Below are 17,033 nucleotides of genomic sequence, written 5' to 3'. Positions count from 1 at the left end.
CCAGTGACTGTGGGCTCCGCTGGCAGGCAGTGGCTTGTGGAGACCTGGGAATTATTATACGGTATTGGGAGAGAATTCCAGCAACGTGCACAGAGCTCGGGGGGAGGATGAAAGGCAAACGCCACTCAGTGAATGAATTCAGAAATATGCATGCAATTTGTGAATGACTTCTTTCCCTCCGCTGAACGTGCACATGACTTTCTACAGCCACCAGTCAAAGCCTCACAATACTGTCCCACAGCTGAGAAGGTCCGTGCCGACCCCCTCGGCTCTGCCAGCCCACCTGCCACTCCGCAGCACCCGCCGCCGCACAGGCGCAGGCCACGGGGCCGCGTCAGGTGAAAGACGCAACCAACAGCAAGAAGAGTACTGTTTCGGCATGCCATGCACGAAGCTCCTTGCCAAGGCACCAGCACGCCTCCTAAATGCAGCCGCCCTTGGGAGGAGAGCAGGGTGCAGCTCTTCTGAATGTGGCAGCTCCCACTGGTAGTGGCAATGCCATGGGGCTGTGGCGTGCCTACAGCTGAGTGCGAGGGGGAAAAGTTGCTGATTTGGCAATCTGGACCAAGCAGTGCCAAAACAGCCCATCAGTTGGAGGGCAGAGCTCAGGCGGTGCCACCTCCATCGCGACCATGGTGGCTGGGGGCTCACCTGCCCGGTGGCTCGCTTCCCCAGGCGGCTGCTGCAGTCAGATGGGGTGTGTGGGCACGTGCTTTGAAAGCGCACATAGGAAGAGTAACCTGCTGCCTCCCCACGGTGTGTAATTTTGGAAAGATGGGAGCAGGGCATTCGCCATCTAGAAACCGTGTCCCTGCAGCTCCTCACTTGGCATGGTAGAACCATCTTTTATTATCCTTCGGGGCTACGACTGCAAACAAAAAATGCTTTCATTTCACTTTGGCGGTGGCTCAGGTTGTGTGTGCTCTGGCTGGTTCCTTAATTACAGTGGTTGTTGACAAGTTCTTCTGATAGAGACCCTCTCTTTCAGCAGTCCTCCCACTCCCCCACTTTTTTTTGCAGTCTGAACACATAACAAACTGGGACGACATTCTGTAAAAATAAGCTCACTGTAATGCAGTGATTCCCGTGCCACAGTTATGCTGTGTTCCTGTCTTCTGTCCTCTCAGTTTGTGCTGCTGCTGTTTATTTCCTCTTTCTGGCTATAAGACGTTTTATTTATTAGTGCTGGATTTCCTGTTGCCTGCAGCTGCCTGTACTTTACTCTCTCCAGCTCACTTTGCCATTCGAGTCAGTCTGTAGGTTTGTTATCCCACTGACTGAGGTGCTCTCAGCAAGTTTGGTCTGTGGTTGTATTAAGCAACACTTGACAAAGAGGGGGACTTGCATGGCAGCCTGGGCATACAAAAAAACCCAAACAAACCAAAAGCCGATACAGGGAGCCCTCACAGGCATGGGAGGGGTCCCTTTTTTATGACTTACTGATGCAGAGATTATGCTTTCTCGGATGGCAGGAACACCTCTTGTTTTGCTTGCACGCACTGTAGCACAGGGAGGAAGTCAGCTCTTCGAACTGTATACGGTCTGCAGGTCTGACGGACGAGGGAATAAAGGTTTGCAATTATTTATATTTCAGACTGTTTGCCACGTCGTGGTAGAAACGTCGTGCGGACTTTCCACACGTGATGTTCATGAATGACTTCTCTGACCTTTTGTGGGCATTCAGCATCCTCGTAGTAAACACAAAGATTGCTTATACGGAAAATGAGATCATGAAGGGGAAAAAAATGTTTTGCTGCTTTGAACATGACCTCTCCGCTAGAAGGAAGGAGGAGGCACGAGCTCTTAACGCTCTGTGTATTATCGGCAAGGCCAGTTGGAAAAGCTCACTCATCTGCACTGGGGAGAAGTGCTTCATCTAATTCTCTGCTGTCCGATACTGATTTGGTACTATTTCAAGTGGCAGAGAATAAGCTTGAAGCAGCACCTAATGGTAATATTCTCTCTCTTGTGTTTTACTTGTGAGGGTCTGCCCTAATTTTATCTCTTTTCTTTCTGTTTGGTGGGGATTTGGGGCCTGAAAACTGAGTAATGAGAGTTAAGGGTGAAGTGAACCCCAAGGCATGGAGGCAGCTGTGGCACGATGTACTACGATGCAGCCGTAGCCCTGTCAGGATGTGATCCTTTCAGCTGCTGTTCACGGTGGGCAGTTGCTGGCGGAGAAGCACTGCAGGTGCAGCATCATTAGACACGTTTTCCTTTGTGTCAGATGTTTTGAGAACTGCCTAGGAACATTAAATAGGGAACGGTCTTTTGACATCTTCCAGGTAAGATGGAAATGGGAGATCCTGAGCATTTGAATTATGAAAGATTCTAGTGTGTTACCTGCACGCCAGTGTTTTAACCCCAGCGTCCTGGCCAAATTCCAGCTCTGTTAATTACATCCTGCCTATGTGAAAATTCCCCTGCGTTTGTACACCGCTTTCTTCCCCGCTTGTTTTCAACAGCTGTGTGGAGTTGCCAGGCGCAGCGAAGCGCTTGCCATGTTCCACCTCAGGTCTGGCTGCCTTTCAGCGGGGAATGAAATGAGCACTGTGCACAGCATTTGCAGTGGGTCTGGATCCTCTGCCGGGAAGGGTGCTACAGAAGAAGCGTACCCAAGGACCAGCGCTGGGGCTTTATCACAGAAGGTAACAGCGTGAAGAGGCCAAAGGCACCAGTGCCGGGGTACACCGCAGGATCACAGGGGAGACAAGAGGAGGCTGCTGCAGTGTGATCTGATTTTTCTCCCAGCATCTGTCACCTACAAGGGGTAGAATAGCTGGTACACACTGATCTGGTTTTGGGGGCTGACTGACTTCAGGTTTGTTTGCACAGTGGGAGAGGATCTCAGTCCCACTTACGCCAGCCACTGTCAATACATTTCCAGCTTTTCCACACCTGATTATTGATCAGTGTGGACAAGGGAAGCTAAGGGAAAAGAAACAATTCAAAACCTTTAAATCTATAGATCTGTTTCCTTCTCTTCCACTTCATGAGTCATGTGCACATTGCTTTTTGCCTAGCCCTCTTGGGAACAACTCTCTTCAACTGACCATTAATCCCCCTGGTAAAAACCTGACTCATACCACTGGAGAGGAACTGGCTGATGGATTATCCCTCTCTTCTGAAGACGTGAAAGAGATGGCTGCAGGAGTAGTTATAGGATTCTGGTAATAAGAAGCAGTAAGAAATGCAGGTCACATACAGAAGGATAATGAAATCCCATATATTCAATACAGGAGTGACTTATTGGCTCGTATGTCCAATTTTCTTGTCAGCCAAGCTCTCTTTGATTACTGCATTTTTACTACAGTCCTGCCTGAATATTATCTGGAAGCACATACAAAAGTGTTTGAGGTTGCTCTCGATAGTACACCAACTCCACTGGCAGCAGCCCCTCACATCCCTCTCTGATCTTTTCAACATCTTAATCCCACAGGACAGCAGCTGTGAGTAGTCTCTCTGTTCCAAGGGGGGAAAAACAAGGTTACCTCAAGGTGTGATGCCAGCATGTTTTCACTATATCCCAGAAGGGGAAGTACAGCAAGCCTTGAAAAGGGAGGGAATGTGTGTTGTGTGTGGTGTTAGGTAGAGAGCTGGGACTCAAAGACCCAAATCCTCTTGCCAGGCTGCCCACGTGACTTCAGGCAAGGCACAACTTTTTTAGTCTCATTAGCCCTGTCTTTAAACTGTATTTAGTACTTGCTTCACGGGGCTGAGAAGAAGGGGATTAAGCTTTAATTCATTAATGTTTGTAAAATATTTGGATGGAAATTTCCCAGGTAGTGCAGAAAGCATTAAAAAGCTTATCTCCCTCTCCAACCACAAATGGTCCTGCAATATGAGAGAAATGAGTGAAACACTGCTTGCATTTCAGTGTTTATAATAATAAAAAACCTACCATCCAGCTTCCCCTCTCTATCCTTCCATGTTTTTTTAAAAAAGGAGAGGCAGCAATGAGAAATTTTAGTCTAAACAGAGTGCAGTTGCTCCCTGGAGATGCAATGCATCTCAGTGGAATTTTCCCTGCCTTCAGCCTTTTGTGCTTCTGAAAGGTCCTGGAACCAGGCATGTGACTGTAAGAGCAAAAACCACTTCTGTGTCTGAGTGCTTTACCAAATATTTACAAGATACCCAGATAAAATGGCTACAGGCAAGTTCAGCAGGGTTTGACTGAACGGCCAGTAGTGCAGCACTGTCGAGAAGAAAATCTAAACTTTAGTTAAAAAAAATTAAAATTAAAATTTACAAAGGTCTCTTCAAAGCACAAAACTGATAACAGTGAAGCTGGAGAGTTGCTCTTCCCCAAGGTGAAATGTATTAGCTTTTAAAAGTAGCTTATTGAAATGGGAGTCGCTTCCTTGTTGTGATGGAAACTTCCTCGTTAAAGGAGAGCCCAAAGCTGTGTGAGCGGGCATGGAAGCAGATAGCTGCAGAGTAGCCTTCTCCATGCCATCCTGTCTGGTGGCTGGGAGTGATGTGACACCAGCTTCCAGATCCCATCAGCTTCTTGGTCTCGTACACTGCCACGGTAAGGGTGTGCAGTACTTTTTAATAGGGGCCATGTGCTCCCCAGGAACTCTCTCGTCACCCAAAGCCTGCCTAGCAAACAGCAGACGGCAACCTGCTCGCCTCACTACCGCAGGTGGCCCCACTGCAGCTGATTTCCTCACTGGGTTACCTACAGCCACTTTGGCAGTACTCCAGACCTCCCATATTTCTGTACAGGTTACTCTGCTTTTCAAGAGGTTGCTCAAGGGGGCTTTCCCTGTGACTGCAGAGGACAGAACCAGCCTCTTGGGCCAATGACGACTGTGCATCGGCAGTTGGCACTAACTGAAGCCATGGCTTTCCCTTAGGGATGTGAGGCTTGAGAGCCGGGAACAACCTGACCCTCATCATAGCGCAGCCAGCAATGCCTTCAGCGGCCTTGAGCAAGTCATACATTCTCTAAGTCTGTAAGGTGAGTAAATAGTTCTGTGGTTTGTAGTCAAGTTGTGAATACTTCAAAAGTGCTTTGAAGACAGAGGAAGCTAAGCAACTGTAATACACACTGATCTTCCCACCTTTTGGATTGCTACCTGTTCTCCTTCCATTCTGAACTGTCAGAGCCCAGCTATTAGCAACTCTGTTACATCATCTCTGATGATTTTCAAGTGAGTTACAGGAGTAAGAGCTCACTGAACTATTGCTTCTTAATCAAGCCAATGAGTGGGTTTATAATTTCTCTTAAAAAGGGAACATTTCACTATGTTATAGGCTGTGGACACCAAGCACTCTTGTGTATTTGACTGTTGGTTCCTCCAGATCGATGAGGTGATGGGGTGAATTAGGAAGGCACATGTGGCCACTGCTTCTTCAGTAGCATGTGTGTTGTTCAGAGGCTTTTATTACTATGTCACTTAAATTAACCTGAACAAAATACAGGATTTTTTTAAGTTCAGAGTTAAGTATGGTCCCATACATACAAAGAACAGCACTTGGTTTTAAAGTTAGTCTGTAAGGAGACAAAAGAATGCTCACTCTCTGCTTCACCGGATTTTTGAAAACCAGTGTTGTCATTCATTTGTTTCTTAGTGGCGGTTTCATTTGTTCTTTCTATAGATTGGATGTATTGCTTGATGTCTCACCAGTAGTGCTGGGTAAAGCAGCATCAAGTAAAGTATCTTTCAAGGCAGTGTTCCTCACTTGTATGGTCTGCAGGGCAGGATTGGTTCCTTCCCAGGTTAAATTTGTTTGATCCTTTCCATCTGAAACACACAATAAAGACAGACACCTCAATGCCTATGTGTCAGAATGAGATCACAAAGTTACCATTTCCTCCAGCAAACAACCACTTGGAAACGCGTTTAATCCACAAAACAAATCAAGGTAATTAGTTCAGTATGAACTAATTTCACAGACTTGCTGAAAATGGATTGATTTATATGTAACAATCCTCTTCCTGCTGCCTGCCTGGCTGTCCTTCTAGTTACCAGTGTCCAGACTCTCCTCCTCATTCTGGCTGGCAAAGCTTCTGATGCTACTCCCGTGCTCTGGAGCCAAACCTTAGGCTAGTCTAGGCCCCTCTACCATCCTTTGGCAGAGGTCTCCAAAGGCCAGCGTATACTTGCCGAGGACCTTTGCATCACATTAATTTTCCAGTAAAACTGTGTTTGGTAGCCAGTGCCTATGAATGGAGAATGGGATGTGCAAGAGGACTGACATTCTCTACCACAGCTTATTTTCTACAGTTCAAACACACTTCCTAGAGTTAAACAGAGCATGGCTTATACCAATATATTTTCCAACTATTAGCAAATTGCCTTGGATTCAGAGAAAATATTATGGCTCCACACCATGTGCTTTACTAATACCTAGGCTGAGAGTGGAGCCTGCTTCCTAACCAGTATGAGCTGCTCCTCTTCTAATCTTAGTCCCATGTCAGTGCCAGGCTGTAAAGTGCTTTGGGATGAAGTTTACTATGTAAATACAGGATATTATAGTACTGTGATTAAACACCTTCTGTAGAAAAAGGACTGTTGTTTGTGAGAGGAGATATTAAAAAACAGAATGAAAGCCTTCCTGATCAACCTGCAAGCTGATGAAACGAACACAAACTGAAGAAACACACGCAGTTATCAGAACCGAAATATCCAAGGTACTACTGAATCATCAGTCAGATCATGTCCCGTCCTCATGTTTGCTGCTATTAACTGCGTTGCAAGGTGTCCCAGGCCTATTCAAATACATACTTCTCCTCTTCCGATCTCTACAGCTGACCCATTGAGACAAGCTCCATCGTAGCACAGGGAGACCTCAGCTGCCTGAAGGACTCTGCAGAACAGCCAGTTCATACCCAGGCCGATTCCTATCGTTCTGTATCAAAGCTTTGAAGAAAGTCAATAAAGCTGAAAGGTGGAGGGTGAAAGGCAAGGTATTCCACTGCAACAGGCCATGACATTATTAATATTAAGAGAGGTGATACTGTAGAAGAAACACAAGGCTTACACAGGTTGTCAAGGGAAGCTGTGTCTCAGTTTTCCTCCTCCTCTCTAGCCCTGTTTGTTAACTATATGAAAAGCAACTACACTGGAAAAGAGTTGCTCATACAGCTGCCCTGGTATAACTATACTGGCAATGATGATAACCCTAATGGAGGTAGCACAAACCCCACTTTTGCCAATACACCTTTGATGAATTCCTCAAGGGAAATATATGATACTGACAAAAGAACCTCTAAGACTGTTTAAAACAGCTTTGGTATTTACTGCAAGGCATCTACAGCACTGTTCAAAATGATATCCCTACCCAGCTATACTCTAATTTTAATGTAGAGCTGGCTTGATATCCCAGAAAATGTACAGAAAATCCTTCTGTGAATTTACTGGGAGAGCCTAAAGAATCAGTGCAGTTGTCTATACTCTGTCTAGCTTTGGGAGAGGGCTGGCAGGGAATGTAATTGAGAACTTGTTTCAATGGAAAGCTAGGAAAGGGAGTAGGTGAGCAAATTCCTTCCAAAACAGCGAGCCTTTGGGAACTTTATATTCTTATCCTATTAAAACAAACAAACAAACAAACAAACCAACCAACCAACCAACCCCCCAAACCCCCAAAGCCCACTCTCTCAGCAAAGGATCAGAAAATACCATCTGTCTTCAAGAAGAATTTAGGCATTCTGTAGTCATGATGTACTAGGCTTATAAACATTGTCATTCTTAGTGCATCAAAGATAATGTAAAAGATTTTTGTAGTGTCATATTAGCCAACAATATTTTTGAGCCTGAGATAACCCAGTAAATATGAATTTTCAATATGCTATCTCTTTTTTGCTCACTTGTTTGTTTCTGTTAAACCACGATGTTTAAAAAAAGTCACAGGAATTTTGGAAGTCTGCTTAACACCACTGCTTTTTGAACAGCATCACTCGGGAATTCCAGGCCTAATGAGTCTCAGATTTTGTAAAGCAGATGGCCATAGGTTTCAACTACAGGACACTAAGCTTTTTTCTGGTTTTCAGTAAGGTCCATTTTCCATCAAACAGGGTTTGTATAGGAAGCTTAGTTGCAAGTTTAGCTGAAGAATGATACCACCCATCCATAATCACAAATTATAAAGCTTAACATAGCTTTTTAGCACTGTTTTTCTAGAATAACTGCTAGTTACTAATAAGTATTGAACATTTCCCATTGATTTTGGGTGGAATAGCATTACCCAGTTGTATCCTTACCTGAGGTAGGCTGACGCTACATAAAACTGCTTAGATTTCTATACAGGCTGATTCAGTCTTTTTTACTTTCTCTGAGTGATTCAACTGGTGGAGCTAAATGATTATAGGCAAGCACATGTAACACTTTCATGGGGCTAGAAGCCATTGCAAAGTTATTTGTAGTGTATGTATGCAAATCAACTTCAGTTTGAGATAGTCTGGGAGAAGTTTGAGGGGGATTTCCCTGTTTTATGTAATCTATTGTTGCTTCTTAGCTTCCTCTGTTCACATGGCCAGGAGGCGTAAGCATGACACCACTGGTAATTTCTCAAACTCAATCTGAAAGCAAAGACAATATGCTCAGTGACCTACAGCAGTCTTGCAGCTTTCGGTAAATCCTCAGACACTGGCTCAATGGTATCTGCAATAAAGGAAGCCTGAAGGAGCAGTGAGGGGAATAACTCAGATGGTAAGACCTTCACTTACTGGCATACTTTGAAAGTGGTCAGCAGACAGGAAGATCTATGTGCTATTCCTCTGGCCTACCCAGGGCTCTAATTTGACATTTCTCGATCATACAGAGTGCTGCACCTCGCACATGATGGGCGCTGTCGGTTCAGTGTCCGATCGGCGTGGGGCAGTTACGAGACCCCTGCAGACTGGACTGCGAGCACACAGCTGTGGCTGCCTTCCCTGGCCATTCCCAGGGGGAGGCGAGGAACAAAACTCATCTTACCACGTACTCAGGAGGATCTAGTCCCAGTAAAGATATTCACTGAAATGACAGGCCAGACAGGCAGAAGCTTTAAGGCAGGTAGGAGAAACACCCTGCCTGCTAGCAGCCGGAGAGCTCTGTGCCGCTAAGGCCAGACTGCTTCTGACACCCAGGTAAGCCTGTTCAGTGCCAGGCTGGGTATCACTCTCTACCAGTGCACTGTGCTGCACAGATGCTGCGGTGTTATTGTTCCGAATTGGGAGATTTATAGTTCAGCAACTCTCCAGATTCTGAGAAACACGCTTACTGAAAACCACAGTTAAGGAAAATAGGACAGGTGAAGTAAGCATGGTAGCACTGAGGAGGAAGGAAATCTCCCTGCAGTGCACTGATAAGAGTGTGCTTGATATATACTGTGTTCAATCTGGATAATCCGCAACCGGGAAAACACAGGCAAACTGAAGGAAATTCAGCTTGGAGGCCCTAGGGACTGAATCAGTCTGTTAAAATGCTTTGTTGGTTTTATTTATCACTACCTAATTAGGATGCTTAACCAACACATTGGAAAGATAGTAACTGGTAAATATTCAACAAGCTAACCTTTCAGTTACAATATGATAATTCTGAATAAAGTTCATGGAAAGCTTGTCCTTCCTAGGTACTCCAACAAAGCCAAAGACAACTGGACTGGACCAAAAAAAAAAAAAAAAAGAGTAAAAAAAAAAAGTAGGGCACTATTGTGGAGACCTGGTTAAAAACCCAAGTCTTGCCACGGGCTCACTGAATGATCCTGGGCAAGTTGTTTCCTGCCCTGTGCTTCAGTTTTTCCCATCTGTAAAAAGAGTACAACAATGTTGACCTTCCTTGTAAATTGCTTAGATGAATGGCTAGAAAAGTAGTAATACATTATTAATTACTTATTATTTTTTCTGAGGAAGAAAAAGCAAAGAGAAGAAGCCATCAATCTTTCAGTGTTTTCTTGATCTTCATAAAAGATAAAAAAGTACCACGTAACATGAATTTCACACAACAGACACTTTTGGCGAGCCACCTTTAAGACGAAATAGTGGGTGCACAATTAAAAGAAAGTTAAAAGCGGGCAGACACTCAGGAAAACGCTCCAGATGGTGAAACGAGTTAGGCTGCAGAGCAGGCTCCCACAGGAAGCGGTGAAACCCCCATTGTTTGAGACATTTGAAATGGAATTCTTCAAAGTGCTGGTATACATAACACAAGGAACCCTTCTGCACTGCCTCAAAGGGTAGCAGTGCTGGGACGACCTGCGGAGCTACACCTACCATTTCTACAATTTTAAGAGGATTCTTGCCACTCTCACTACAAAGAGCTGTAGACTCTCTTTTTATCAATATAGTATCTCAGGAACATTTACCGGGGAGTAACTACATTGTGTTTTTGCAGGAGACCAATTCAGCAACGCTTAATGGATCTTTCACATTCCTACTTCTGAGATTTGAACTTTGTATGTTCAAGAGGCAAACCCCCCCCCCCCATTCTCTGTTTGAGAATTACAGTGTGCATCCTACAGACAGAATATTTATTTCCTGTATTATAATCTCATGAAAAACTGGGTGGCTTGATTTTTACAAGCAGTGGTTTGCAGAAGAAATACCATCATTTTAATGGGAACCAAATGAGCGATCATTACATAAATGGCATTATGAGACACAGAACTAATGTTGAAACATTTGAATGCTCTGGGTCAAACTCACCAAAATGGGAACTGGCAGCAGTGTGCTGGAACATTGGGGTTTCTCCACACTTTGATACTACTGCAAACATTTCCCGCTGCTGCTAATGCTGGTTCAGCTCCTCTGGAGGTAGCTGTGGAGGGAGTCTGACTGCTGCTGTTGTTACTGGCACCTAAAATCTTAAGACCTTCTCTGAAATCCAAATTCAGAGCTTTGGGCCAATTTTATTGATACAACTTGGTTTACTGGTTGGAGCAGGTAGAGGAAGAAAAAATTTTAAAAGGAGCTTAGAATTAGAGTTTTAATACCTTAATTTCCTCTTGGTCTCATACCTGCTGGTATGCAAAACAAGAGGCGAACCGATTCAGACGGCGCACGTGCACTAATGACCCTGTCTTACTTTATTCCCTTGGGCAGGATGGCCATGGGGTGCTCCTGATCCCCTCTCAGCCCCTCCGGCCGGAGCGCGGGGGCCTGGAGCGGCAGGGCTGTGCACCCCAGCACGCCTCACCTGCTGCCTCCGCACCGCCCGCACACTGCCCCCGTCCCTGGCCACAGACGCAGCAATTGCCTCAGGAATGAATCACGAACAAAAAACCAAACAAGAGCTATTTAAGAAGTTTTCTTCTGCCCCCACAACTGGCCTGTCCAGTATCATATTCCTGACAGTTTATTCTTCAAGAATTTAGTCATCTAAGGTTTCAGTGACTCATGTGATGAAACTTCTACCCATTTCCTGGAAAGAGTCCTGCGTGCTCCTCTACGCCTCCCTGCCATTTTCCTCGAGGGTCTCTTTCTCGCTACATTTTCACATAGTTCCGCTATCCTCCATTTTTGGGGTGGAAGAGGGAGGCAAAAATACCTTGAGCACACCCAAATTTGCAGTGTAAACGGAAAGCAGCGTGGTGAAAGAAACATCTGGAAAACAAAGACGGGCAGTGAACCAGAGAGTCTCTTTTGGAAGTAGCTGCCTCTTGGGCTAAAAGCTGGTGAGAAGAAAAGGAGCTGCTGTAGGAAGAGCTGTGTAGTACAATACGGTCATGAATTTACCAGGGCTGTACCCTGTAAAATGCAGATGAAAAAGATTTGAAGGCGCTCTCAGATCATTGCCTGGGTGGGTGTGACTCACCCTGGGCAAATGCCACTGATGACAAGTACCCTGACACAAACTATTGAATGAATTGGACTGGATGGGAACCAAAGTAACCATTTTACATACTTGGGCCAATCTGAAAGACACTTCTGTGCAGAAAACAACTGCTTCCTTTTCCTGATTAAAAAGAAAGTTCAAAAGCTGCTCACAGACAGCTTGAAGGATACTTCAGCAAACCCTGAGCTAAGCGGGGCTGTGCTGTGCCTACAGCAGACAGCTGCCTGGACATCAGCGATGCCCAGACCATACCTCCTAGCCCATACAGAAGTGCTACCAGTGCGTATTTATGTTACAGTTAAAATGGGGGGTCTAGCATTCTTCTTAAAATATTCAGAAACATGTGTGAGTGTGAGCCCATCAACATAATTACAGAAGTGTGAAACAGCTCGGCGACAGTGCAGTGCGTGCTTACAGACCTATGCCTTCTATGCCTAAGTCAGCAGACTAAGCATCCTGGCTTACACTAACTTGCAGTAGGGCTACTTAAGGAATTTGCAGATCTGTCTGATGGAGACAGGGCCAACATGTCCAGCATTCTTCGAGGATGATTTCAGTGCTCAGTTGTACCAGTATAACTGGCATGTATACTGGTATGTGTGCTTTTATATATATATATATACACACACACATATATACACACATACATATACATGTCAGTATATATACACTGACCTGCATCACAAGCCTGTTCTCTTTAAAGGGATATGGTGTCAGGTCAAAGTTGGCCCGACATTCTTCTTATTAAAAAAAAAATAAACTTCTACAAGTCCCAATTCCAACAGAAATGTTTCCATGATTTATTTTAAGAAGGGAACATTCCCCTGCAGTGCTCACCGCAACCCAAACATTGCAGCGCTGTGCAAGAGCATGAGAATCAGAGAGGAAACTGAAGAATCTATTTTCACTGCTCCAAAAGAGAATTACAAAAAGTAAACAAACAGCAAAAGCAGTGACAAATAAATATGATTTTAGTGGTGTCTGCAGTGTTATCTACAGTATGGCTAAGGAGAGTAGACTTGAAGTGTGTATGCTTTTCTAGTGATTTCTACAAGACGTGTGACTAAGTGTGAGATGGGGACTCGTGGGAGCCATCTACTCTGTAAGAAAGAGATGTATTTTTCTTTGGTTGATCCTTCCTGCTCCTCACACCTTGCCTTTCACATCTGAGAAACTGAACAGCAGACTAGAAGAAATTGCCTCGCTGTTTTCAAAGCTAGAAAATAATTTGAAGTTTGGGTAAGCTATCCAGGGAACAAATCCCTAGTTTGTGGGAGAGCTCTCAGATGCTTGAAAGTAATGGGAAGAGTCTCACCTCTAAATATCTGGAGCCCTCTATTCTGCAGAAAGGGGAACCTGCCTTTAGTGCTACTGTTTGTTTCTTTGCTCAAGTTTGCAAAAAGCAGTAAACACTAGGAGAAGAAAAGAAGGGGCATATGGAGACAGAAAGAACTACTGAGTGAGCACATACTTTCCTGACCTAACTACTGACTGCATGCACACACACATGCATGCAGACATGCATACACAGCTCCTCAATCTGAAAGGTCAGTGTACCGAGGAGAGAGAAAAAAAATTAGTGTAGCCTGCCCAAAAGGGACTGTAAAGACTGATCTAGTGGCAGATTAGTGATTTCACCAGAAAGAGTTTTTGGAAGCTGTAAACAGGAAATGGTTAAGTAAAAGCAGGTGGAGCATGCTGACTGCAGGAACAACGCAGGAAATAGCTGAACGTCTGCATGGATACAAAAAAAATGCTCTTCTGCTCAGTCCTTGGCAGTCGCAATATGCCCACTCCTCCTTCTCTGATCCTCCTTCACTACCCTTATCTCCCCAAGCTACAAAGTCTCTGGTCTGCAAACACCTTTTGCTTGGGTAATCTGCTCTCCTGGAATTTTGGAACCAGCACAAGAGAGTTGGGAGGTTCTGCTTGGAAGGCAAAAGACAAGAGGGACTCACCTACTGCGCAAAGGATGCGTCAGAAGTACCCAGCAGTACCCACTGTCTGCCAGGGGCTTCAGGTCCGAGGAGTCAGAACAGTGTCTCTGGCTACTGTCCCAGGTGCTGTGGTCCCAAGTGTATTTAGCATAATAGTCAATCAGAGAAACATTATTCCTATCACCCCTTTCATTCTAGGGGGCTCCCAAAGTGCTTAGCTGTAGGAATCATTCTCCATCTCTACTGAAACACAGTCCCTTCTGGGGCAGAGCACTGCAGCTGTTTCATAGCTCACAGCAACATCACACAAGCAGATGGAAAAGAAAGCGAAATGTGTAAGAAGCGTTCTTTCCACTTTCCTTCTAACCCTTCCTTTCTCTCCTCTTTGTCCAGAGCAATTTGTGCCAATTCCAGACAACTCCAGATGTGTGTCTTTCCCACCAGTATCTGCAGAGACTTGGCTCTGGAGATGGGGATCTGCTTGCCAACATACTGCCTTCCGGTGCTTTCAGCCCCAAGGGTCAAATTCCTGCTGCCACACTCTCATTCCTAGCTGTGCTGCCAGACATGCTGCGGGATGGAGGGCAGACATGCTGGTAAGGAAAAATTCTGCTTTCTTCTGGATGAGTATAGCGTTTAACATAGACAAGAGACTCTTGCCTTCAAAGTATACTAAACAGTCACATTAAAGCCCTGAGGAAAGTTAAGAAAGGAGCACATAGATTAATTTGAATCATTTTGACCTTGTCTACATTTTAAGTATTAGATGGTAAAGCTATGTTGGCAAACTCTACTCTTAGATATTTCTCCTCCTCTCCTAGATTTAAACTGAAAAAAAAATCGGTTTCTTCTTATATTCTGAATAAAGAAAACACTAACAGCAAATGAGCTTCTATGGAGGTACAACTGCACAAACAAAAAGTTTTTTTCTGGTAGAGAAATCTTGCAAAGAAATCTTGCTCTTTTTTGACATTGTTGTTTTGGCAAACCTTACCAGGTGTTATTGGGAGTTCAAACTTACACTGCCTCTTCTACATCTTTTAAAACAGAGAGTTACTATATACAGCCTAACACTGTTTAAGTTTCAAACTCTTAAATCCTCATCGAGACAGGGCCTTTGGGAGTAAGGTTCAAACTCATCCTGCCCAACCTCCAATACCCCACACTTCTGCCCAGGCCATACCTTCCCTGGGGTGTCCTGAGAGCAGCCATGGCCAGAGTCTGGCACCCCGCACTGCTGCTCCCATGGGAGGAGGGAGGGGACACTGCCAGGGCAGAGGTTGGTGCAGCACCTTCTGCGAGCGCCACCACGCTCGTCTGAGATGCCATGGGGGCATAAGAGAGGATGTGTCCTATCATCTTCAGGTGGATGGCAGGACAGCTTCAGGGAGTTAAACCTTGGCACTGACCTTTGGGCAAAAACAGTCTGTGAATCACACGAATCTAAGAAACTGAGAGCAAATAATTGGAATGAGCTGAACAAAAATAAACAGGTGTCTCTTTCCTGCTCCTTTCACAGTTTCTGCTTCCCTGCACCCTCACCCCCCCTTTTTTTTGCGCTTAAGTTGTTGAGAAAAACAGCAGGAATGAGGTTCCTGGTATAATTACAGTTTGCTGAGAAAATCGCAGCCCGCAGCAGTAATTCCTTTAGTGCTAGAGACAGATGCTGCTGAGGTCTAATCACAGTCTTCCCACTAACCAGGCCCTGAGTCTAATCTGTCATCAGCTGAGAGGCCGCTGGCTCCCGCCGCGCGTGTGAACCTGAGCTGCTTGGCCCATTCCTCTCCCCTCGTCCAGAGCCAGGCAGTGCCAGAGGGAGGGTATGTTTCCATTCACTCCTTGCCCTCAGCTACAGTGATACAACAACTTCAATGCCCTGCTTATCTCTCCTCCATGCCTAGTATCAGGGCCACTCAAAGGCTCGCTGGAAGGGGCTCAAGTGGTTGTTTTCAACTTACAATGCCACATAGTGACTGCAGTTCAAAAATACAATTTAAGCTGCGATAAGTTGAAGGAGAGGCTTAATGAGAACGCCTGTAGCTAATTCCTCTTTCCAAAACGTATGGTATTTTCTCCTTGTTAAGAGGACAAGGCTGCACTCAGTGATGGATCATATAACCTCCATATGTTAACAAGAAAAACCAAGAGTATGAGTGCTGATGAGCACACAAGTAGGAGGAAGAGGGAAAAGCCAAACTGGGTATATTGAAAAAAGAGCCAGGAGAGAGCATATGTGTAAGGAGAGACTGAACAAATCTCTCCTACGTGTTACACACAGCTGCCATTGCCATGAAACGTTTTGTATCTGACATTGAAAGAGCACAGGGCCACATCTTTGAACTTCTCTGTGCTGGTGAAAGAAGCTCGAAAAACAACAGACCTCACCAGCTCAGGAGTGCCCCTGTGCAGGCAAAAGTCACCATGGTACTGGATTAACGTCTTTAAAATGGATTCTGGTCATAGAAGGAAACTGGCTGAAGAAGCCTATTTCAAAGGCATGTTACTGTAACATGAGTGAACCAGTGAGAACTGGGAAAGTCCTTAAGCTGGTACCCACCTTACAGCATCTGTATAGTTACCAGGTGCTGTGAAGTCACAGGGGAGATGCTAGGTTTGGGAGGCGTGGACTAAACAGCTGTGTTTTGCCTAAGTAGCTCATAAGAAAGGCATAAGGGAACAGAGTGGGTCGTCATTTCTGATCAGAGGCAAAAGCATTTTAAATTAGCTGACTTTCTGTAGCAGCCTGTAGCCAACTCAATTTCTTCGTGTTCAGCTTTTTCCGAATCTGCACATGGTAGCTGGGCCCACGCGATAAAACTCACCAGATCTCTGCAGTAAAGGCATGCATGGCAGCTTCTCAGCCACTGACAGACCGAGGGGGAACAGAAAGCATAGCACGATGTCTCAGAGAGGGGGAAGGAGTGACTCATACAGGAAGAAAAACAAAGCAAAGATGAACTTAGAGCATAAGAGAAGAGGCAGACTGTTGGCTGTAAATCAGTTTTCTTGCACTCAGAAGGGTGGGTATTACGGTGAGAGGAGTTGTACTTGACAGTAATGGAAGTCCAAGGAAGTTTGATTAAGATTAAATGGCAGACACAGGCCAACACAGAAAAGAGGCTTTAAGGCGAAAATCAAAGACAGGAAGTGACTAAGTAGGTCAGAAGCTGTGGGTAGTGAGCTGGATAGATTAAGTGGGACTTGGAGCAACTAAGTTAGCTCTGCTAATGACAAGTGATAACACTTACAATGTCACCAAGTTTAACAAATCTGACTCTGAAATCACCTTCAAGGCCTTGATAGCGAATCAGATTGCTGAGTTCTAATAGTATCT

General features: G+C 45.0%; 1 protein-coding gene across 2 annotated transcripts in view; it reads right to left on the bottom strand.

Annotated features, from left to right (window-relative positions):
* Positions 1-5,592: 5,592 nt before the first annotated feature.
* The window catches only part of RAD51B (RAD51 paralog B), a 402,585-nt gene continuing 391,144 nt past the window's right edge, over positions 5,593-17,033 (bottom strand). For both annotated transcript variants that reach the window (XM_059819771.1, XM_059819770.1), the window contains one exon: positions 5,593-5,750. In XM_059819771.1, the coding sequence (XP_059675754.1) occupies positions 5,599-5,750 (152 nt within the window). In that variant the 3' untranslated portion in view covers positions 5,593-5,598. The remainder of the gene's footprint in view (positions 5,751-17,033) is intronic.

This window comes from Gavia stellata, chromosome 7, assembly GCF_030936135.1.
Source record: "Gavia stellata isolate bGavSte3 chromosome 7, bGavSte3.hap2, whole genome shotgun sequence".
Classification (NCBI taxonomy): domain Eukaryota; kingdom Metazoa; phylum Chordata; class Aves; order Gaviiformes; family Gaviidae; genus Gavia; species Gavia stellata.
This window is presented reverse-complemented; position numbering and strand designations above follow the sequence as displayed.